General features: G+C 37.2%; 1 protein-coding gene across 2 annotated transcripts in view; it reads right to left on the bottom strand.

Moving 5' to 3' along the window:
- The window catches only part of LOC127504706 (netrin-G1), a 75,760-nt gene that overhangs the window by 13,747 nt on the left and 36,344 nt on the right, over positions 1 to 25,669 (bottom strand). For both annotated transcript variants that reach the window (XM_051879639.1, XM_051879630.1), the window contains exons 3-4: positions 24,214 to 24,857; positions 9,126 to 9,298 (exon numbers count right to left, since the gene is read on the bottom strand). In XM_051879639.1, the coding sequence (XP_051735599.1) occupies positions 9,126 to 9,298; positions 24,214 to 24,857 (817 nt within the window). The remainder of the gene's footprint in view (positions 1 to 9,125; positions 9,299 to 24,213; positions 24,858 to 25,669) is intronic.

The following is a 25,669-nucleotide window of genomic DNA, read 5'->3' as shown; positions in this document are numbered from 1 at the left end:
CAAGACAAATATGCAGGTGAGTATATGGTTAATAACACAGGAGTAAAGTAGCCAGCCTACTTTACTCCTGTGTTATTAACCATATACTCACCTGCATATTTATATACACAGGTGCATATTATATTACACACACACACACACACACACACACACACACACACACACACACACACACACACGTTGACAACAGAAGAGTAACACAGGTAAGAATCTGGCAGACTGGATGCAGGATCACAACAGATGAGCATCACAGGCAAGTATATTGTAGACTGGACATATATAGGATAACAACAGTTGAGTAGAGTAATCACAGATACAGTGCTCAGCGTAAATGACATTTTAGACTACAAATGTCTAATTTAACAAGAATTCAACCACAGGTGAGTCTAAATATTCATTACACATGTGTCCAGCAGGCAGTTGGCTATAAAAGGGTGTTAAAACCCCTTCCCATTTCATGCTGTCAGCAATTGCACCACATGGAAGAGAAATGTCACAAGACCTGAGAAAGAAAATAACTTCTTTACACCAAAAAGGTGAAGGCTACAAGAAGATCAGCAAAGCTTTACTTATCAGTCAGAATACTGTAGCAAAAGTGGTACAAAAAATTAAAAAAAGTTGGAACTGCAACCATCTCACAGAGACGTCCAGGTCGTCCACAGAAGTTAACACCTCGACAGGAGTGTCTTCTGATGAGAAGGGTTGAAGAAAAAAAAAAAAAAAAAAAAACGACATTCACTGGAGTTATCTAAAGAAGTAGAAAGCCAAACTGGGGTGACTATTTCCCATGACACAATACGGCATACACTACAGAGGAATGGCATGCACGGGTGCAGTCCACAAAAGAAGCCTCTCCTAAAGCCCAGGCACAAAAAAAAAAAGCCCGCCTTGAGTTTGCCAGGGCCCATGCTGACAAAGATGAAGACTACTGGGACTCTATACTCTGGAGTGATGAGACCAAGATGAATGTTTTTGGAACTGATGGCTTCAAAACTGTATGGCGTCGCAAAAGTGAGAAATACAAAGGAAAATGCATGGTGGTGGGAGTGTCCTTATGTGGAGCTGCATGAGTACTGCTGGTGTCGGGGAGCTGCATTTCATTGATGGCATCAAGAATTCACAGATGTACTGCTCTATACTGAAAGAGAAGTTGCTACCAACACTCCGTGCCCTTGGTCGTCGTGCACTTTTCCAACATGACAATGATCCTAAACACACATCTAAGGCCACTGTTGGATTTCTGAAGAAGAACAGGGTGAAAGTGATTCAGTGGCTCCTGATCTGAACCCAATCGAACACCTATGGGGAATTCTGAAGAGACAAGTTGAGCATCACTCTCCAACCAGCATCCAGTCTCTAAAAGAGGTAATTCTTGAAGAATGGAAAAAGATAGATGTTGCAAAATGTTGCCAACTTGTTCATTCCATGCCTAGAAGACTTGGTGCTGTCATTAAAAATCATGGACGCCATACAAAGTACTAGATGTAGAAGTTTTTGTTGTGGGGTGTACTCATTTTTGCATCACCCTAATTTGAGTAAAACTGAAAAATGTGTAATCCAAGTTATATTATTAACCTTACTTTCATGTTATAAGTTAAACAGATGTTATATTAAACTTAGTCTTGTCAACATTTTGGAAATTGTTTTTGTGTTCATTGAGATATTGTTTAAAATGTTACTTTTCAAAGGGGGTGTACTCATTTACGCTGAACACTGCAAGTATTGGATGTTGGATAAAAGGTGAGTACATCAAAAGATACACAAATCTCCAGGGAAATAAACTGAAACAAGATTTTCTTCAACACAGGCTGCTTCTAAACAAGTCTCAAACAGAAGATAACTAAGGGAAGTATCAAACAGTAACTTTTACTTGCTGCCAAACTGACGTCCATTTCACATCCGTCCATATAACTTAAATCCACAGGTAAAGATCCATATAATTGTCCAACAAAAGGGTCTCAAAGTACATAGGAACAAGACTTGTAAGCATCAACAGAGAAGAACAATCAGCAAACAGAAGGTGAGTCCATATAGAATACACAAAGACTGACCGGTTATACTGTGCTTATATCCAAGTTCAAAACTTGGTTGAAACTCTGGAGCCAGAGTAGATTCCTGGGCTGGAGCAGACTCTGTGCCATGCTCAGGGGCTGAGGTGGACTCTGGAACGAATGCTTGGAGTGGTGATGGACTTGTGTGTGTCAGCTAATTTGGACGTCATATCAATGCTTCTAAACATTGTTCTCCTGGAATGGGGAATATCTGCACTGAAGCGACAATACCTGGGTTTGGGTAAAAAAAAAAAAAACAAGCCTAGAGCAGGACATATCTGATGTTGAAGATAACCTTCTATCCTCAGAAAATTCCACAGGAACAGACATTGAAGACAGAGAGGATTGCTGATATGTGGTATCTCCATTACTAAACTCGGGGGAGCCACACAGACACAGCTCCAGATCTAGATACTGCTGCAGAGAGATTTTTTAAATGCCTACTTGTATCCAGGAGGCAAAGTGGTTGTCTAGTCCACTCCAAAACATATCCATCAGATAACTGTCATCCCAGGTTAGTAAAATGGCAATTCTGAACAAATTCTCTCATATACATTTCAATACTGCGCCCATCTTGAAAAATTGAGCAAAATTTAGCCTCCGCAGTGACTCCCACTGGGTCCATGTTTGTAGGTTCTGGTCTTTCTGTAACGAACACACCAAACAGAAAGATAATGTTAGGGCCCAAGTCCAAGTGTTTATTAACAGCAGTGGTACCAGACAGGTAAATATGCAGGGGAGTATACAGTTGATAACACAGGAGCGAAGTAGGCTGGATACAGGTTGACAACAGAAGAGTAACATGGGTAAGAATTTGGAAGACTGGATGTAGGATAACAGTTGAGTAGTACAGGTAAGTATCTGGTAGACTGGATGTTGGATAACAGGGGAGTACATGAACAGATACACAGATCTCCAGGGAAATAAACTGAAACACAGGATTTTCTTCAACACAGGCAGCTTCTCAAAAGGGCCAACATAAACAGTCTCAAACAGAAGATAACTTAACTTGCCACCAAACTGAAGTCCATTTCACATCCATCCATATAACTTAAATCCACAGGTAAATATCCATATAATTGTTGAACAAAAGGGTCCCAAAGTACATAAGAAAGAAAGAACAATCAGCAAACAGGAGGTGAGTCCATATAGCATACACAGAGACCAGACAAAGACTGACCGGTTGTGCTGTGCTTATTTGCAATTGCAAACACAAAGTTAATTAACAGCAGGTGTGTCTCTCATTAGCACTCTGATTGTGAGTGAGGAAGTCCAGCAGAGAGGGAGGACCGATGCACTCATGACATGCACCATAGTCCGTATTTATAAACCAAAAAAATTATTCAGACATTTTATATATTTTATATATACTTTTACTAGTGGGTGCAGGACACTATAGTTCATTTATGTAAGTAAGGATAGTAAAACAATGTGACATATTATAACCAAAAATTATTCATACAATGGACTACCAGTAAAATTGATAACAATTTGGAACCAAAAATTATTCAGACACTTTGACCTGACCATGTTTTGCTTAAGTGTTATCTTACATAATTAAGATGATTTTTTTTTACAGTTTAACTCTGAGATCTTGTCATATTGTATTACCATTTTTTTAAACTATAGTGAATAAACTGTATTAATAAATGAAATGTTCAAGGTGTCTGAATGAATTTTGGTTTGACTCTCATATATATATATATATATATATATATATCTATATATATCTATATCAGGGTGTTTCCTCTGAGGGTGAGGGTTAGGGATAGGCAAGGGAGGCAGTGCCTCCTCAAAAAATTAGGATAAAAAAATAATCCATATTACAAAAATAAAACAATGCAAATATTACAAAATGTGACAATAGAGAATGAACAGAGCCCCTAAAGCGTGCAGGTTTTGTGGGGAATAATAGAGAATGAATGAGGGAAAGTCACGTGAGAGGAAGCAGTGCCTCCATCGCGCTATGATTGGATATGATTGGTTTGTGCGATAAATCCCGCCTCTTGTTTACGTACATGATGACTGCAGAGGTTTTAGTGAGCAATCAGCTTGGTGAAATTAAAGATACGTCTTCGTGTCTGTGACAATGTTTACCGAGCATGACTGATGATCCAAAATAAGTTGACTATTAAAAAGAACAGCTGAAAATCAATGCACAAATAAAATATATTGTTTAAATTGTTACTGCCTTTATTATTTTGGAATATGTAAAAATGCTTGAATGAGATTGACTTAGTTTTAATAAACAGAACATTAATTATATTGTAAATGTAAAAATACAAAATAGAATTGTATTTGTTCTTTTTTTCTTTTTTGATGTAATGTTCATTTAACAAGGAAAATGTGACACTGTTAAAAGTAACAGACATGAATTTACATTTACATATATATATATATAGTAATACAATCAATCAGCAAACGATCAAATAATCAGTTCTCATAATCATTACAGTGTGTTGGATGCAGGAGAAATGAGCAGGAATAAAGATCTCAAAGGCCAAATTGTTATGGCAAGGCGACTGGGTCAGAGTATCTCTGAAACAGCAAGGCTTATGGGCTGTTCCTGGTCAGCAGTGGTGAGAATTTACCAACAGTGGTCTGAGGAGGGACAAACCACAAACGGGCGACAGGGTGTTGGCCGCCCACGGTTCATCGAAGCATGAGGGCAACAAAGGCTATCCTGTCTTTTCTGAGCCAACAGAAGGCTTACTGTGGCACAAGTCGCACAAAATTTTAATGATGGTTATCGGAGGAATGTGTCACATAGTGCATTGCACTCTGCTCCAGGGGCCTTGTAGAATCCATGTCTCAGTGGGTTGGCACTGTTTTGGCAGCATGTGGAGGACCAACAGCATATTAGGCAGGTGGTCATAATGTTTTGGCTCATAAGTGTATACTATTTAAAAAAACAAAAAAAACAAAACACTAATGAATTTTTTAAAATATTACTTATTTTTAATCCACTTCCTTAATTTTAAATGCATAGTTCAAATTCAAATCAAATTCAGGAAGTGAACAGGAGTTTAAAAGGCATTCTCAGTTCTCATATATGATGATAAGCAAATGACATTTTGATAGTGCTAAAAAATAGTCACAAATTAGTTAACCCAAACCCAGTGTACCCCCAAAAATCGACCCTTCCAGCCTTGTTTTATACATAGAGAGATCTCCTCTACTCTGTCTGGCAGTAGGATGCTGGTGTAAAGGCACAGCTGGACACTTTCTCTTTCACACAAAATGTTCCTTCCTGACTCTCTATGCCCATCCTACCAGACAAAGACATTTTCTGCTGAATTATTAGACGCGTGGTCACGTGGAGCTATATAGCTATATAGGGTCCTGCCTACCATGAATCTTAACATAGAGATAAATTGCCCTTGTGATTACAGCAGAAGACTTGATGACAGATGAAAGCCATTACAGCTTAATTAAATTCTGTACTTTCAGCAAATTTATCTTTATGTGAGAGCCATATGTTTCATAACCTCACATGTAATACAAGCTGCGTAGAAGAAGTGCCGTGTCGCTGCGATCATGATCATTTGCAGGGAAGGGGGACGATGCAACAGTCGAAGGCTATTGATTTCACAAACCTGCAGGAGCAATAATGTTATTTTGATTTCATATGCAAGCCTGTTGCATTGTGGATTTCTTGCCAAAACAGGTGCTAATATTGCTTTTGATATAGGTGGTCCTTGGTTTCCTCTGTTGGGCACAGATGTGTCCTGGTATTGGGTTTTTAATAACTGGCTGTCAGTCTGAGCTTTGCCCCTGCATTATGAGGGCCTTTATAACAGGGGGAAAGGCTAGAACAATATTAAAGGCTTTCAAAAGCATGTATACTCATACACCGCCACCTACACACACACACACACACACACACACACAAAAAAAAAAGCACTTCAGGTGCACTGAATCTAATATTGCCATAAAAGATCATGCATGCATTGCTGCACAGTGTTGAGAATGCAAAGGAGAATATTCATAAACCGAAATGTCGCAGCTGCCTTCCACCTCGTGATGCAGCATACCATAAAATGTCCTTTGCTTGTGTCTGCATAAGTATATAGCTTGTGCTTGATGGTAGTGACTTAGTTTTGAGTGGACCTGCACTGAGGGGGCCAGAGGGTTCTCCTCCCACCATCTGGACAGTGCTGAGTCTCTCGCTGTCCCTGAGCTACAGTTACTGACTTCATTAGATTTATTAGGGCAATGAGCCCCCTGCCTTGGGCCGAGAACTTGACAGATGTGCCACTACTCAATGCCAAGATGAAGCTAAAGAAGAGGATGACTTCTAGCTCTCAATGTTGGGAAAAACACCAAGAAGTCCACAACATAAAATTAAAGTTTATACCAGAAGCTTTTTGTCTGAGGAGGCAATGGAAGCAGTACCTCCTCCAGAAAACTGATGAATATATAACAACCTGAATTCTGGAAAAGTTGGGACGTTTTTTAAATTTGAATAAAATGAAAACTAAAAGACTTTCAAATCACATGAGCCAATATTTTATTCACAATAGAACATAGATAACATAACAAATGTTTATGCACAAAATGAGCTCATTTCAAATTTGATGCCTGCTACAGGTCTCAAAATAGTTGGGACGGGGACATGTTTACCATGGTGTAGCATCTCCTCTTCTTTTCAAAACAGTTTGAAGACGTCTGGGCATCGAGGTTATGAGTTTCTGGAGTTTTGGTGTTGAAATTTGGTCCCATTCTTGCCTGATATAGGTTTCCAGCTGCTGAAGAGTTTGTGGTCGTCTTTGACGTATTTTTCTCTATAGGTAAAAGATCTGGACTGCAGGCAGGGCAATTCAGCACCTGGACTCTTCTACGACGAAGCCATGCTGTTGTAAAAGCTGCAGTATGTGTTTTTGCATTGTCCTGCTGAAATACACAAGGCCTTCCCTGAAATAGACATCATCTGGAGGGGAGCATATGTTGCTCTAAAACCTTTATATACCTTTCAGCATTCATAGTGCCTTCCAAAACATGCAAGCTGCCCATACCGTATGCACTTATGCACCCCCATACCATCAGAGATGCTGGCTTTTGAACTGTACGCTGATGACACGCTGGAAGGTCTCCTTCCTCTTTAGTCCAGAGGACACGGCGTATGTGATTTCCAAAAAGAATGTCAAATTTGGACTCGTCTGACCACTTTTCCATTTTGAAACAGTCCATTTTAAATGAGCCTTGACCCACAGAACACGACGGGGCTTCTGGACCATGTTCACATATGGTTTCCTTTTTGCATGATAGAGCTTTAGTTGGCATCTGCAGATGGCATGGCGGATTGTGTTTACCAACAGTGGTTTCTGGAATTATTCCTGGGCCTATTTAGTAATGTCATTAACACAATCATGCCGATGAGTGATGCAGTGTCGTCTGAGGGCCCGAAAACCACGCGCATCTAATAAAGGTCTTCGGCCTTGTTCCTTATGCACAGAGATTTCTCCAGTTTCTCTGAATCTTTTGATGATGTTGTGCACTGTAGATGATGGGATTTGCAAAGCCTTTGCAATTTGACATTGAGGAACATTGTTTTTAAAGTATTCCACAATCTTTTTACGCACTTTTTCACAGATTGCCCATCTTTACTTCTGAGAGACTCTGCCTCTCTAAGACATCCCTTTTATAGCTAATCATGTTACAGAGCTGATATCAATTAACTTAATTAGTTGCTAGATGTACTCCCAGCTGAATCTTTTCAAAATGTCTTGCTTTTTCAGCTATTTGTTGCCCCCGTGCCAACTTTTTTGAGACCTGTAGCAGGCATCAAATTTGAAATGAGCTCATTTAGTGGATAAAAGTGTAAAATTTCTCAGTTTAAACATTTGTTATGTTCTATTGTGAATAAAATATTGGCTTATGTGATTTGAAAGTCTTTTGGTTTTCATTTTATTCAAATTTAAAAAACGTCCCAACTTTTCCGGAATTCGGGTTGTATATTATATTATATTATATTATATTATTACAGCAACACCAATGTGTAATGGTCTCAGTCTGTTTTGGTTTCGTTTTCATTCTGTTCCCTGTGTTGTTTTTCCTGAGTTCTGTTTGCTAGTCAGTTTCTATGGTTTCTAACTGGATTACGTTCACCTGTTATTCATTTAGTTACCTTGTTATCTCTGTGTATTTATACCCTTAGTTTCCTCTGTTCATTGTTCCATGTCATCTTAGTTTTACTTAGTTGTTGTTTATAGATTTCCTGTGTTCTCTTGCGTTCCTTGAATATTGTGATTAAAAACTTAGGCTATTGTAGTAATTCTCCTGCGTTGTGCATTTTGTGCAACCAAGTGAATAAAATTTCAGAGGCTGATGCAATAAAGCCTGAACATGTTTTCTAAATGTAGTTCCAAACGTAGGTTCGGGAGGAGCCTAAACATTCAGTCCTGTCAATCATCATTACGAGCATATATAAGCAGCAGTCACTGTGTCATCCCAGCAATAATTCTTCCAGCATCCCTCCTCCTCCCCATCTCCTCCTCTATTTATCTTATTCTCCCTCTACGCAGTACTGTAATAGGGGGGGTTTAACTCGGAGTTCGAGCCGAGCCTCGGGTTTGAGCCTCCTTCGAGGACAGCAAGCCAAGTTTGTTTTACCATTAACCATTCAGACTGAATGGGCAGGCGAACTTGTGAATATAAGGTAAAAATGTTTAAAATTATTATATTATCATTTCAAGTAGGGTTAATATCTTTAACTAAAACTATATATATATATATATATATATATATAAAACATTTCCATTACTTGAAACTAAATTTTATTCAAATGAAATAAAATATTAAAAAAGTACACTTATCTTGTTTCAGCTTGCAACATTTCTCATTTTCTTTTAGTTTAAGTATTAAAACAAATAAAACACTGATTTCAAAAACCCACCATATGCTACTGGTTTATACATGTGCTGCCTACAGGCTTATTGTTGGTCTTTTTTTGTTGTTGTTCTGAAAGTAAAATGTCATTTGGAACAGGACTGAAAAGGTCACGTTTCAGTGCTTGATGGAGCACTATGCTTTCCCATGAGTCATGTTGAGAGGGAGATGGCAGGATGTACTCACAGATATTGGCAGTACCCTTGGGGATGGGCAGGTAGGAGCCCATGCTCCAGGCTCGGCCCTGGTAGTGTCTCTTGCAGCGTGCACAATCCGGCCCCGTGGTGTTGTGTTCGCACTCGCACCCCAGCTTCCCTTTGTCAAAAACACAGCTGTTGGCATGGAGATTGCACTTGCACCTAGCAGGACGGAGAACAAAACATCATAACAAACGGGAAATGTCAGCCCGAGCTACCGTTTCTATGTTGGTGGCACGAACAAAGAACCAGGCGCAACGTTTGACGTCTTATACGAATCGTAATATTAATTTCTTTGCGATGCATTTGGAGCCTCTTTGTGGCATATCCATTACAAACTCCAACCTTTAACGTAGGCTTCCCATGATGCTGCGGAAGAGAGCTTCATTATGCCATTAAAAACAGAGCTCATTTGACTGTGCCCCTGTGGAGATACTGAATAGAAGCGTGGGTCACATCTGTGACACAAAAGCAGAATGAAAGCCTCTCAGTGGTGGGGCTTTAACATTGAAAAAAGGGAAAGAATAAAAGAAGTGGAAAGTCTATCGACACTAACAGCACCTCTTCAAAGTTCCTCTGATGTCTGCTGGGAAAGAGATTTTGACAAAGAGTGACTGTTGTTTTAGAGTGTTTAGAGAGCATTAAATGTAAGAGGAAATCACGTTTCTAAAGGGTGGAATTTATGTCAAAACAAGTATGCCTTCCATGAATTTTATTTTATATGAAGACGCATATGAGTAGTTATTCATCTAAATTCCCAGTTAAAATAAAGAGAGCTTTAGAGACACTGCGGCGATTGCGGATGATTATCTTAGCTGCCACTTGAGATGAGTGGTCTCACTTTCCATATCTACTCTAAATATAATTTGCAGTCATTGATTTTGCCAGGAGACAAAAGGTTACAACCGTGTTGTGTACTTTTGACCTCCGCCTCCCTGTGTGATGGGCAGCGGTTAATGAGATCATTGAGCATTCAGGATATGCTACACCTCTCTGGAGGGTTTGTGTTCGGTATGATATCAAGGCAGTATTTGTTTTTCTGCAGCGCATTCAAGGGAGGACTTTTGCTCTTTGGAGAACCGCGGCAGTGAGGATATGTGGCTACCTTCTGCTGTGAACTCGAGACAGACGTGTTACAGAAATACATCCATTCCAATTGACTTTCTACTTTTTGTGACATTGCACATTAATGATTAATAACTGCGGGAAAACAACAGAAAATACTCTAATTTCAGCTTTCACTGTGGTCTGTTAATGTCAAATGGAGCTACAGTAAATGCTTTCGTCTGCATTGCCTTTCTTGACCCCGTTCAATGTTGTTCATTTAGACGATTTTATTTAGTTATTTATTTTTTAAAATAAGTCATTCAGTATTATCATGCAGTGAACTTCTGTGTATGTTTTAACATTAATATGAATAGGCTACTTTCCAATTTTGCCATTACAGAAGTGTACATATTCATATTCGGCTCTCTGGAGTATCATAAAAGGTAGTCAATTAAATCTCTTTCATATCTCTAATCTGTAGATGTATCTAACTGCCCTTCATCTAGATAGTAAAATTCCCTAAAGTGGTGTGCTTTGAGATCTGACCCTCGGGTTAATTAAAAACCAGCCGAAACTGGATCATCAAGCCGATGTCACGAAGTTCAGTGTATCCGTGGCGCAGCGGCGAGGGACGTGATGCTTTTGCCGTTGGCATTGTCATATTGAAATTGGAGGGACCGTTGAATATCATTCCGAGGGTGCCGCTGGGAGAATGCCTGGCACGGCAACCGTTTGTGCTGGCAGAAAGATGAAAATCCATTTAATAATTCTTTATTGGCCTTTTTTCTCCTTGCTCTCCCACAGTGGGCTTTGGCCATTATCTAAGAGTGGCACCGCTCAGTGACTCATTTAACTCCACTCTCCTCCCTCCTGTTATGAATCCAGGACGTAAGTGTTTTGCCTTGCGCACTTACTCTCTAAAGATATGGCTCAGGGCGTTATGCTGAGCGGCATTGTCTATGAGGTGTAGTTCATAACTCATATTCATGAATTTTGGCCACAAAGGGACTTCTTTTCACTATTCGAATGAATCTGAGAAATGGTTTTGAATAAAAATAATCTACCCTTCTTTTATAACATTTTAACAGAAGACGTGCGTGGCTTACATTATGAAATCATATGATGCAATGCTGTCTAAATGTTAGTTCTCACACAAAGGCGTCTATACTCCCATGCCCTATTACTATGAAACATAGCAACATCTGAAATATATAGTCTGTCTTCAGAGGAAGTAGAAAGCAGACTTTCATGTCAGTTCCTCTTTCTATGTTTCATCCTGACCTTGGTTTCTCCTGGAATGTGTTTTCCATTGACAGCCTCTCCCATTTTCCATTTTTTCTATGTTTGAGTTCCCTATACCTCAATGCACAGTATTTAAGAGACACACACTACTAAAATACAGCCTTTGTTAATGCAATTGCAGTTTTTTGCCTGGTCCCAAATGTGATGTAATATGGGAACTTGGTTAGCTCTGCTGTCTTTATGCCAATACATCTGTTCTTAGCATCTTTGATAGTTTATAGGGTTTCTTTTTTTCTTTTCGTATTTTCTTTTTTATTATACTCCATATACAGAATAATTCCAGAGTGGGAGAACAAATAACAGAAGCTATTGTCTGACAATTTCTTCATTATTGTTATTGTACTTGAATACCATAAGTTTATTGCTGAAAAAATACATATTATCTTGTAGTGTTATTACTTAATGGCCTCTGTTATTTTCAAGCCGAAGTGCTTTACAACCTCATCTCAGTCCTGCTGTTTACTATCAATTGTAAGCCTTATTTTGTATTGTTTGCAAATGCCTAAGGCTATGAAGGCTGTAATGTGAAGTCTTATCAAGCAAAGCTAATTGTTAAAAGAGATCATATTAACATATACATTTAAAAACATTATTTCTGTATGTTATTCACCGTATGTTAAGGAAACATTACATTTTATCATTTTGCAAACAATATTGGAGCTTTACTTTTAAATGTTCTCTGAACATTCTGAAACAAGTAGTAACATTTAAGATGAACATCCAATATTATATATTTTGTGCTAACCTTTTGAGAACTTTATTAAAGACCAGATAACTTTGAACAAACATTCTATTAACGTTACTGGAAGAATGTTTGTTTGTAACTTTAAGAGAATCTTGCCAGAATGTTAGCCAAGGTTCTAAGAACATTTCCTGTTAACTGGGTATAGTACTTTTTAAAATGATGAGAATGACTACAGCCATGCCAGTATAATAAAAGCTGTTTTATATTTACATGAAGCGGGTCATCTCATGGAAAGATCACATGACCACATGAAGCCCTTCACTAAAGTCTTTTCTGAGCAGCAGAAGCCTGCTTAACTTCAGGTAGTTTATTAATGCCAAAGCTGAACTGCCATTAACTGTATTCTTTAAAATGTTGTTTTCTAACTTTTATGAATTCATACTTTTAATTGATTTGAATTAAATATTTCACATTTATTTGGAATTTACCATTTAAAGATTACTCACTTTAATGAAAAATTTAAATGTGTACATTTTTTACTTATACCAGAAGAAAGTAAAACTTACATATTTATCTTAGAATAATTTTGAGCATGTACAGTAAGTAAACTTTACCAGTGTCTGTAAAAATCATAGTTTTACTCATGCTGTTTGACCCCTGGAAACTTTCTTCACCTTCTGGCCTTGAGGATTAGAAGAGTCTTAGATGTCTTTGTAGTGAGAAGCAGACTTGGACTCCAAATGTAAACTCTAGTGGAGGCACAGAGACATCTGACAGCCATCTCATAAAAAAGGAAGGTGAGAGAACCCCGTACCTGTCTGTCTTCCTGAACTTCACAGATGTAGCTGAAGGTTCGCTCACTTTTGTATGTCAACCAACCTTAGTTACTGGAGAACCTGTCCGGCTCTCGACATGTACCCTAGCAGCTTTTGTTGAGCGACAACCAGTATCGAGTGGAGAAGTAAACACAAGTGAAATGTTAATGTGCAGGAGGAAAAGGAACAAATTTAAAAGTGTGAATCTCATCAACAAAATTGCTGAAGAAAATGTTCATTAACAAATTATTTTTTTTTGATGAAAGATAATAAAGACAAAAAATATGCATCATACGGAGCCCCTAAGGGGACACAGTGGTAAAAACTTTTGCGTTCCCCAGAGAAACTTTATTCTGTTCTCACCTAAGCTTACGCTACGCCTACATCATACGTCCTACATCGGGTCAGAGGTCACCCTTCTGCCGGATCTCGACTCTCTCGTGAACTCACGTATGGCCGTTGCCAGTGATTATAGTTTATAAAGTTTTAAATATGGATATTGTTCTTACAAAAACCCATCGCTTCAGAAGGCATATATTAACCCACTGGAGTCGTATGGATTAATTTTATGATGGATGAATGCGCTTTTTGGAGCTTCAAAAACTCAGGCACTAGGACTGGGACAATACATTGTTTCTCGATTTGCGATACAAAGAATCTGGAACGATTCTGATATTTTCTGATGTATCATGATTCTCTCTCAAATCGATTCTGAGCTTAGTTTTTAACAACAGATGGCACTACCTGCTTTAGAAACACTCTGCTTGCTTCCAGTTCCTTTACACAAACCACTTAAACCTAAACAAATCATTCATAAAGTTAGAAAAGGTTGAAGCGAATTACAAGGGTGTTTGCAGTGGGCTGTGTTAACATTAATCTCGTGTCATAAAAGCATTCTGAGCCGAGGTGCAAGTGTATTTAACCACTTTCATGACTCAGCCGAACGCACGAGCGCTGTCCAGCAGTCTTCTTCATGAGCATTTGTGTGCGGTTAAAAACCAGCCTAGAGTGCCATCTACTGTTAAAACTAAGCTCAGAATCGATTTGAAAGGGAAGATATCAGAATCGATCCAGAATCATTGTATGTGTTGAGAATCAATGTATTGTCCCAGCCCTATCAGGCACTATTCAATGCCATTACAAAGCTAGGAAGAGCCAGGATATTATTTAATATAACTCTGTGTTCAGCTGAAAGAAGAAAGTCATATACACCTAGGATGGCTTGAGGGTGAGCAAATTATGGGATTATTTTCATTTTTTGGGTGAACTATTCCTTTAAGTCAGAGTAAAACTGATGATGATGAAATGTGTAAAATGTGTAAAAATAACACCGTAAATGACCAACATTTACGTTGGTCATTTGACTGTTTACGAGGCTAGTGTATGAGGATCGGCTACTATGTCTAGCTGTCACCCACCATATAATAGCAGGTCCAGTGAAATACTTCAAGCCTAGCCTATGTTATATCTTTATTCAGTTTTACATGATACTACAGCAAGTATCACAATTGCATTTTGACATGCCCAGTGCCGCGGGTGTACTGAAACTTCAATAACGACCCTAAAAGTCATGGCCACATTATTCACCATTGTGATGCAGTTGAAATGAGGATTCCTATTAGGACTGACTGACTCTGCGCGGTGGCCAATTTCCTCACTCGTCTGGGTGGAATGTAATACATCTCAGGCAAATTGTTTGTGTCTCACCTCAAAATGTAGTCGACCCTGGAGGGGCTCTCCAGATTTCAGGGGAAATATTAGGAATTCATCACAGCGTAATTCGCCTACTCCGATTATTCCACTGCATCCAAATCCGATTTGAATTTGTGGCACTCTTGTTGGCATTGCTGGGAGCTACGCCTGCAATTTGTTTCAACGACAGGCCCTATTATGGAGCATTTACTCTGATCTGCATGAATATTATGCTAATAAGGGACTCTGTCCCATCCCTGCTTTGATCAAACACAACCTCTCCCTCATCTTTAAAGCTGCTTGGATAAACAGTGAAGTGGGGACACAGCATATGTGGAAGTATGTGATAAAGTGCTGTGATTATTGATAAATATAGTGGTGGAACGGTTTCTGGAAAATGGGGAATTAAACGGTGCGTAAATATAATTGAAAAGACTGACATTGCTGTGTTTTTCAATCTAATTTGATCTGTGTTTGTATTTATATTCACATAAGTTCTGTTATAAGAGAAATTCGCATAATGTTGATTCCGAAGCAGCTGGGATAAATGAATAATGTAGTGTTATTTTGGAGAGTGCAAAATGTGTTGATATTCAAGTTTACTGCAGTGCCTCAAGGGAGAGTTTATGTTGATGTTTTTTTTCCAGTTGCTCGTTTATTATTGATGACTGCAGCAAAGCTTCTCATTAGGCATTATTAAATATCTTAGATGTGAATCAAAAATGACTGGCAGGAAACATGGTCAGTTGTGACAAACATTTGTACTCAAAAGCTCAGCCTATGACTTTCAAATCATGCCTCATGTGAACGTGGCAATTTGCAGTTTAAAAATCTGAATTGCCATTCATTTATGCTTCTGAAGAGTTCACAAGGGCATGTCATCATCGACTGATGCCTTCAGAATAAAATATTACATTCAATAAAAGAAATAATTCAATGTTTTTTTTTAATGTATATATCTGCTGTTGTGCATTAGTTCAGAGAACATAATTCACAAGAAAAATGAAATTGAAAAATGAGGATAACAGAAGTGTTGAGCTAGAAAGATCTTTGTGCAAGATGCTGTAAGTTGGTACTCGTTGACGTGTGAAGCATTTATTTTAGTATTACAACGCGAGAGTCTGCTGGGACTAAAACAGCCAAAGTGATGCAGCTTTTTCAGGGATTTTTTCTTTGGAGCGTTTCATCTGAATAATCTTTCCTCAGATCATGCATATTTAAATTCAGCTGAAAAATTGCAATGGCCTAAAAATATATTTTATTGAATATGAGATAATCTTAAAAGTGGAGCACTATGTAAAAGGGATCTTGAATGCCGTTTTTAGATCATGAGTTCTTCTATGGCCTGTTTTTGTTTTGCTGTTAAAAATCTTATGAATAGCAGTCAATAAATGTGTAGTTCACCTAAAGATAAATGTCATTAACTCACCTTTTTTTTTTTTTTTTTGTAGAACACAGAAGGTGAATTTTGAAGAATGTGCTGGTTGCTCTTTTCTATATGCAGTTACAATAAAGGAAAAAGTGTCTTTCAGTCTTCAAAAAGGATGCAAAAGCATAGATAATAATAAAATAAAATAAGTGGTTCATATAGCTGTGCTCAAAAGTTTACATATCCCTTGCAGAATCTGTAAAAATGTTAATATACTTAAACAAAATAAGAGGGATCATGAAAATTGCATTTAGTGAAAATTTTTCATTTAGTACTGCCCTCCAAAAGCTTCAGAATATACTTTCATGTTTCCCAGAAGACAAAAAGTAAAATTTACCCTCATCCAATTTAAAATGTTTACACCCCCCGGCTCTTACTGCTCTTAATGTTTCTTTCTTGAGTATCAGTGAATGTTTTCAGCTTTTGTAATAGTTGTCTATGAGTCTCTCAATCATCCTCAGAGTGAAAAGATGGATCTCAAAATCATACACTGCTGAAAAAGGTTCAAATATGCAAAATATGCTGGAAAACCAAATAATATGGAGGACTTTGAGGATTTTTCACATTGGGCAGTTTAACTGCTCAGGACAAACAAGGGACTCGTGAACAACTATCACAAAACATAAAAATAGTGACTTGATGATGTTATGCCTGATTGGTGTATATATATGGAAATTAAGTGAGATCCATATATATATATATAATATATATATATGGATCTCAGCTAATTTCCATGCCCTTATATATGTCATTACTATATATATATATATATATATAGTAATGACACAGTATTAAGAATCAAGCATATGTAAACTTCTGAGTCTTTCTTAGAAATTCAGCTATTTTTTTAATGTCTTGTTTACTATACGTAAACATCTGTTATGTGAAATATCTAATTCAAGACAGTACTAAACAAAAAAAATAACATGCAACTTTTATGATCCCACTTGTTTTATTAAAATTATTAACATTTTTGCAGATTCTGCAAGGGGTATGTAAAGTTTTGAGAACAACTGTAGAACAAGTGCACTTATTTTCAGTCTTCTGAAGAAAGCAGCTTTGTCAAGATAAGATTAAGTCAGATTTATTTGTATAACACTTTTCACAATACACATAATTTCAAAGCAGCTTTTCAGAAAATCGTGATGTTGATGTTTAGAATATCTTAATATCTTCTTGCCTTATAGCTGGCATTTAACAGATTAGAGCTAGGTGATGATATTGTTTACATTTTGTAAAGTGTACTGTGTGTATGCAGATATAGTTGGATGTACTTATATATTGAACTTTATAAAAGAGTTGGGCGATAATATAGCTTACATTTCGCAATGGTAAACAATCAAGCAGTTAAAATTCCTTATATAGAATCATATGACTCCAGAAGTCTTTATGCTGCTTTTGCATCCTTTTAGAAGACTGAAAACCCCTCATTCATTTAATAAACTGAAGAAAGTAAGCTTTGAAACAACAAGTGGGTGAGTCCATAATTACATAATTTTCATTCTTGGGGGAACTATCACTTTAATAAATAATGTGCTTACATGCACGATTTTACATGATTATATTTAATTAATGTGTCTATGTCCATTTACGTTTTGTTGGAAAAACTGGAGAACAACCAGATGAGTTCAAAATCTAATGCAAACATGCTTTTCTTGTGTTTTCAGGTTTTAATGGGCTTATTTTTTATTCTCAGGGTCTTGTTTAGATTAACACACTCAATCTTAGTTTTAAAAATGTTTGAAGGACATGACTGCAGTTTTATTCATTTCTATCATTAGAATGTAAATGAAAAACAGCTAATTAATTTACAGCATAACATTACTATGGAGCTGTAGATCCTGTTATGAATCCTAACTGCACGTGTTTATGTATGTATTATGTATTATCAAATTTCCCTCCTATATCTCTCTCTTCTGAATGCTAGAGGGACTTCTGAGGCATTGCTTCAAAACTACTAACCCCTTCCAAGTGTATAACTACACAACCCTGCAAAAAACCTACTCTGTAATATTCTGCTCTGTGTCAGAAATTTTTGGGATTAAATTGAATTGAAAACCCACAGGCAGGAGAAGATATTGGATGTGTCTGTATTCACCTCTGATTTGCCTCAGGAACTAATAAATGGCAAAATATGGTGACTGCAAAGAAGCAGAAGCCTCAGATTGAACACTTACTTAATCGTAATCAAAAGTTGTTTGCTGAAACGTACATCACGTTTCCTTTCTTACCACTACCTAAAGAAGTTCTCTTGCTTTATGTGAAAGAATAATTTTCGAAATAAGGCAAAAGAGGGTAACACTTTACTATAAGTTTTCATTTGTTAACATTAGTTAAAGGTGTATATATATTTTGTTCACTTGAGTACTTACAATATCCCAAATGTTTGCAACTATTTGTAAAACGTGAGAAAATTGCAATTTTAACCAAGGCTCCGGGACGTGTGAGGAGTCGCCTGTCAGTTGCGTCATACCCGCGTTACCCTCGGTTTCCAGTTTTAATTTGTAGAAACCATGGAAACACCACAGACGCTTTAATATTTACATGTTTTAATAGGCAAGAGAACAACTGTTTTGATATATTTATAGACAGAAAACTAAACACGTTTAGTCTTATTGCGTAATCTAATTTTCTTGATTTTTTTTGCGAGTTACCGTGCCTCAGAGAAAAACACTATTTTGTGAAGTAGCTAACATAGCATAATCAGATGCAGCTTTATTTTTAGTAACAGTAATACAGCATTTTCTCCATCATGCAATACGTTTTAAAAGTAATTGCATGCCATTTATCAACACAAGCCATCCAGCATTCAATATGATATTCTAAAATCGATCTATCTTACTGCAGTGAGCAACAAGTGTCTCACAGCCGCCACCAAGCGAACACACAGAGTAACGTTATAACATTTTCAACACACTCAAATGTATCTAATATGATAAACAGAGCTGCGTTACCTCATACTCATGACCGGAAAAGCGGAAGCAGCGCCGGCGACTGTGGCATAATAAAAGTTCCGCTGCTCGTGAGGCGTGTGTTGCGCAATCGCTCCAGCGGCCTCGTTCAGCGCCCGCAACACTCGGTCCTGCTCTGCTTCATTCTACAGTAACGTTAATAATCGCATCCATGAACATAATTTCTTCCCGAGTCCTATCCCGATTATTTCTACCAGCTATGATGTGAAAACCTCATGTCCAAAGATTCCGCGCTCAAACTTGCCGTCATCAAGCTACGCCTTTGTTTTGAATAGGCCTCTAGCGACCTCTAGCGGACAGAAAATATTACATATTGCACCTTTAATGCATTAGCTAACATTAACAATGAGCAATATATGAGCAATATAATTCTTACAGTATTTATTAACCTCTGTTAATATTAGTTAAGAAAAATGTTCATGCTAGTTCACAGTGCATTAACTAATGTTAACAGATACAACTTTCGATCTTAAAAATGTATTAGTAAATGTTGAGATTAACATTAAGATTAATAAATGCTGTGCCAGCATGAAGAACCTGATTTCGCCAAGTACAACATGTTCTTGGATCAACATTCCATTCAACCAATCAGATTTGAGGGACAAGTTTACAGTTTATGACAAGTTTAGGCTTACAATCAGGGTTTGGTGCTTCTACATCAGTGTTATTCACCTATCATTTTCCTCTAATTTTAGGAATAACTTATAGGTAGGGTTAGGTTTAGGGGTAAGTATATGGTTGGGACTAAATTTTCGGACAGGAATATTGTTTCAGGATAGACAAAATGTGTTGACCCAGGATCACGTCTAACTTCAGGACAAAAAACTAACTTCAGGACAAAAAAAAACAAAATCAGGACGTGCGTATAAGTATTGTTCATCGTTAGTTCATGTTAACTAATGTAGTTAACTAATGTTAACTAATGAAACCTTATTGTAAAGTGCTACCCAAATGACATACTCCTTGTTAAAAGAGAAGATCAAAGAATTTGACTATTTTATCACAGAATCGGTTTGCCAGTATATTTTAATTGATGCATCACATTTATGGTCTTATTGAGTGAAAACAGAAAGCAGTGTTTTTGAAGTATAATGACTCAATTGTAGCTTTTAATGAACACAAGACTTAATTTGGACTAGACTGTGGAAGACATAGTTCATAAGGAGACTATAGGTGGAGATCCTTCCCAACATCAAGCACCACAACCTCCATACCTCCCTCTTCTCACAGACTCTCAACACATCAAAGCCAAATATGCCTTCATTAAGACATAGAGCAGCTTCTTATCTCCTCTTTGCTCTGTTTTAAGTTCCAAAAGTCAGCGTGAGAGGTGCTGACAAACTCATCTTATATCTATAAGGTTTTTTTTACACAAACATATTTTTAAGTGATCGCCTGCTCAAAGTTGACAATCGACCTGAACCACCTTTTTTTTTTTTTTTTTTATATATATTTTCTGGTGTGCAGAATTCTGTCATTGACAAAATACATTTTGTTAATGGAATTGGACATACAGTCAAACCAAAATTTATTCAGACATCTTGAACATTTCATTCATTAATACAGTTTATTCACTATAGTTTAAAAAATGGTAATAAAATATGACAAGATCTCAGAGTTCAACTGTGTCAGAAAAAAATAATCTTAATTATGTCAGATAACACTTAAGCAAAACATGGTCAGGTCAGAGTGTCTGAATAATTTTTGGTTCCCAATTTTTTTTATCGATTTTACTGGTAGTCCACTGTATGAAGAATTTTTGGGTATAATATGTCACAGTTTACTTTATTTAGCTATCCTCACTTACATAAATGAACTATAGCGTCCTGCACCCACTAGTAAAAATATATAAAAAATATCAAAAATGTCTGAATAATTTTTGGTTTGACTGTACATATTTGGAATGATACGAGGGTGAATAAATGGTGACAAAATTTTCATGTTTGGGTGAAACATTAACAATCTAATATATATATATATATTAACATTGTATTGTTTACATTGCAGTGAAGCTGTCTGCATCAGGTCAAACAATTTACCAAATGTGAAAATTTTTTCTTGTTTTGTTCATTTATGCCTCAGTGGTGGACCATGTGCATGATTTCCCAAGCCTAACTTAAGATTTGTCAGCTCATTCAACTCAATAAGCAGACAGTTCCTGACACGAGAGGAGTATTGTCTACTGTGGCGTGCATGTATATGACTTCCTTTGAACTATAAAATGAGTTTGAAATATTGTGTAATGGGTCTCCAAATGGAAATGTATCAGTCTAGTGTTCTCTAAACTCTAAAGGTGTGCTTTATGAAGGATCAAAAACCATGCGCCACCATCTACATAAAATACCCTCAGTAATCATTACAGATGCAAAGTCATATTAATGTCGCCCAACAGGCACACTTGCATGGTGATGTGTCCCCAGTGGTTATTATTTAATCAGCAGTAAATGGTCTTAATTAGTAGATTAGTCTCTTTCCAATTAGCTCACTCTGTAATTGCCCTAATCTACCACTGCAGTCCTTTGAATCCTAATTTAGAGCTGTGCATTTAGATTCACAAGGGACCTATCAAATGCATCATTATGAACCAAGTTATTCTCACATAAACCAACTGCTTATGAGCCATTCCGGCCCAATTTGGAGAGCAGCTGCTGTGTTTTTGTTTCTATTGTGCCGTCATTTGACTTGTGAAGACATTATGAAGTCAAGCTGCAGTTTTTGCTTTTTTATGCAAGCTTAATGAGACCTTTGAGGTCCATTTTTTTCTTTATTGCCCATTGCAATGTCCCTCATCCAGCTTGACTTCTAATTTTAGAGTAGAATGAGAGTGGTCACTCATTATGCTTATTCTGTCATTTGACACAATGTGGAGGCCTGCAAAAGAGCCACGGCTACATGCATAAAACTTGGCATAATTTTATCCTGAAAGTGTGCTTACAAAGATTCATAAAACCAAGTTTTTTTTTTTTTTTTTTTTTTTGCAGTTTGGAAATGATATATCCGTTAAATGAAAGGTTATTGCTCTATCATATACACTCCTACACTAAACCCAACCCTAAACCTAAAACCGACAGTGTTAATAAAAGCAAACGTGAGATAAAAGCACATTTTAGCTTGTTTCAACAAGTCTTTGAGCTTTTTTATCATGATTAATGTTTCACTGGAGTTGTACCTAAGTGCTCTGCCTCGCAAGTACAATGCTATCAGGTGAGCTACCTAGCAAGTTTACTACATCAGAAAAATCATATATAGCTGGAGCTGGAGCTGGTAATGTGATTCAAATGTCAAAATGTATTTGTTTACGAATCATGCATCATATAAAATCATGCAAATCATGTAAAAGTGTTTTAAGGTCATTACATTATATTATGCATGGAACTGTGCAAAAAAAATTTTGGTAACACTTTGCATTAAGGTTCCCTTTGTAAAGGTTTATAAAGGTGTTTGTTAATGACTAATAACTCATTTACAAATGCATTATAAGTCGTTGATAAGCAGTTATAACTGCATGAATAACTTTAACGTATTACCTGCCAAATAATGAGCTTGCATGTTATAAATGTTTAATAAATTTATTTATTCACACATATTTTACTCAGAACCAGATTTCTGGTTATTTCATGATGCATCAAAAATATACTGTTATGGTGAGACTGAAGAATGATTTTTTTTGTGGTTTTCTCAAATAATATCTCATGACTTATGTCACTTTTCTCACTGTTGCTCGTCACACTTTACTCTGTGCGTTACCCATGATACTCTGAAAAATGGCCATGATGCCTATTCAGAGGAATGTTTAAAAACTGATTTCATGTTTATCAAGATGAAATGAACTTTTTTGAAAAACAAACAAACAAACATACAAGCACAACCATAACTTAAGAGATATTAATAATAAAATATGTGAATACATTATTAGTTACCTGTGAACCCTAATGAAGGGTGAACCATTTATTCATGAGTTATAAATATTAATAACTTGTGAAAGTGAACCTTAATGTAAAGTGAAGTCCTGTGAACGCATTTATTCATGATTTATAAATGTTAGTAATGTGAAAGTGAGCCATAATGTAAAGTGAAGTCCTGTGGACCATTTATTCATGATTTATAAACGTTATAAATAAAGACATGATTCATGTGTTTCCACTTTACATTAAGGTTCACTTTCACAGGTTACTAACGTTTATAACTCATGAATAAATGGTTCACCCTTTATTAGGGTTCACAGGTAACTAATGTAACTACATTTTTCATTATTAATATCTCATCAAGTTATGGTTGTGCTTGTATTTTTTTTTTTTTTTTTTCCCAAAATAAAGTTTGATTATTTCATCTTGACAAACATGAAATCAGTTTTTATACATTGCTCTGAGAGGGAGCATGACCTTTTTTCAGAGTATCATGGGTAATGCACAGAGTAAAGTCTGATGAGCAACAGTGAGAAAAGTGACATAAGTCATGAGATATTATTGAGAAAACCACAAGTAAATCACCCTTCAGTCTCACCATAACAGTATATTTTTGCTGCATCATGAGTATAATATGTGTGAATAAAACATTTATTAAGCATTTATAACATGTGAGTTAAAAATGGCTCACTATTTGGCAGGTATTACGTTAAAGTCACCCTTTTTATTCATGCAGTTATAACTCCTTATCAACGACTTATAATGCATTTGTAAATAAGTTTTTAGTCTTTATAAACCCTTTACAAAGGGAACCTTAATGTAAAGTGTTAACAAAATGTCTTTATTAATTCATAATCTGTCCCTGTAATCATAATTTGTGTGAAAAAGAATACAAGTTGTGAGTGTTATATGCCACTAGTATTTGGAATTTAGCAAAAAAGTTTTTTGGGTTTTGCAAAAATTTAGGTAGAGACAAGTTTTTCCAATGAGCCTGGATTGAGTTTGTCTTCTTAACGAATACAAAATTAATTCACCTCAATCATGCATAAAGGTTGTAAATGCAAATTTTATTTGCATTTAATTTATATACTGATGTTTCCATGTAGTATTTTTTATATATCTCTTTTATTATCAATATTTTTAGTTTGAAGCAAAAATACTTAGATGGAAACCCAATGATAGGCATGTTCTGTTCAATTAAGATTCAGCCTCAAAGAAGCATTAACTTACCTGCCCTGCACTTTGATGTCCGAGATGGCGTAGAAGTATCTAGAGAGGTTGTTCTCATCCACCATTGTGGCTCCGGTGGCAGGCCGTAGAAGTCTGATGCGAAGGTCAGTGAGGGTGAAGAAATCCCTTAGGTTCTTGGTGGTGTCCAGCTGCCCATACAGAGAAGCCATGTTGTGCAGTCTCGGGCCAGCAAGAAGGGCGAAGCGGTCTTTGATCTCAAAACGTACAGTTTTGTCGTACTTCCACACATAGCCCGTTGAATAGACCTCAGTGCAGATGATTTCTAGCATACTGCTTTGGGTCAGCTGATGTACTGCTTTTGGCTCCATAGTAAAGGCATCCAAACAGTCAGCTGCATAAAACTGATACGGCTGCCACGTACGACCGTAATCCAGTGACTTCTCCAAGACTAATTGCTCAGGTCGGCCTGACTCGAAGGTAAGGACAATGTCATCTGTGAGTTCTATTGTTTTGTTCCAGGACAGTGTGATGTTGACCTGAAGGGGCTTTGGATATTTCTTCCAGGAGGTCGACTGCCAGAATGTGGTGGGGTTTCGTCCTTCAGAGTCAAACATGAGCTCGGGCGGGTGGGCCAGCTCCTCGGTTTCAGCGTCGCATTCGTTATTACACATATATGGGTTTTCCTGAAAAACACACAGACCCGATTTGTTAATTATGCAGTACGCTAATAGTAACAGGTTTCCAGTTAGACACTGGCATTCATTTGAGGTGAAGAGAGGGAACCCACACTGAGATGTTTGATTCTCCACATGAATCACTGTGTTAATGAACATATTCTTTGGTGAAAACACTTCAGTCTCCATTAACACAATAAGTTGGACATTTTCCTGAGGTGACTGCTGAGTATGGTGCTCAGAATGGCCATTGCGTGCATTCGGAGCGGTGTGTCTCACGAGAGCTGCTCAACGGTTACCCGCTCACTCGCTACCACCCAAATTGCTAATGTAATTGATATTCTTGCTTGTTGGCCAGTTGGAATGGGAGTGGAATTCCGATGAGTGAAGTTGAAGGTACACACAGAGCTCCATGCATTTTTCATGTGTCTGTGTCTGCCCTGCACCGCTGAGCCGCTCTGTTTCAGATCAACTTTTTCATTAACATTCAGCACACCTCTGAGCCATAGCACAAATGACAATCAGCCATGAACTTTGAGGAGACGGCCATTAATTTCCGTCTTGTATACATGTTTGATCGGCTGCAATTGTCATAAATCTTGTTTTGTTTCAGGCACAAACAGCGGCGGAATGCAATTACAAAAGATGCATAACATCTAAAGGCTCTTGAGACAAAATATTCAGCTTTGTTTGTGGAATAATTTTATCCCCATCGCTGCTGTCAATGGAAGAACTGACAGATTGTGATGCTTCCTCACATCAAATTAATTATCTACTCTGCGTTGTTGGATCAGAATGTGTTTCCCTTGTTTGTTTTGTCC

Source organism: Ctenopharyngodon idella, chromosome 2 (genome assembly GCF_019924925.1).
Source record: "Ctenopharyngodon idella isolate HZGC_01 chromosome 2, HZGC01, whole genome shotgun sequence".
In the NCBI taxonomy this organism is placed as follows: domain Eukaryota; kingdom Metazoa; phylum Chordata; class Actinopteri; order Cypriniformes; family Xenocyprididae; genus Ctenopharyngodon; species Ctenopharyngodon idella.
This window is presented reverse-complemented; position numbering and strand designations above follow the sequence as displayed.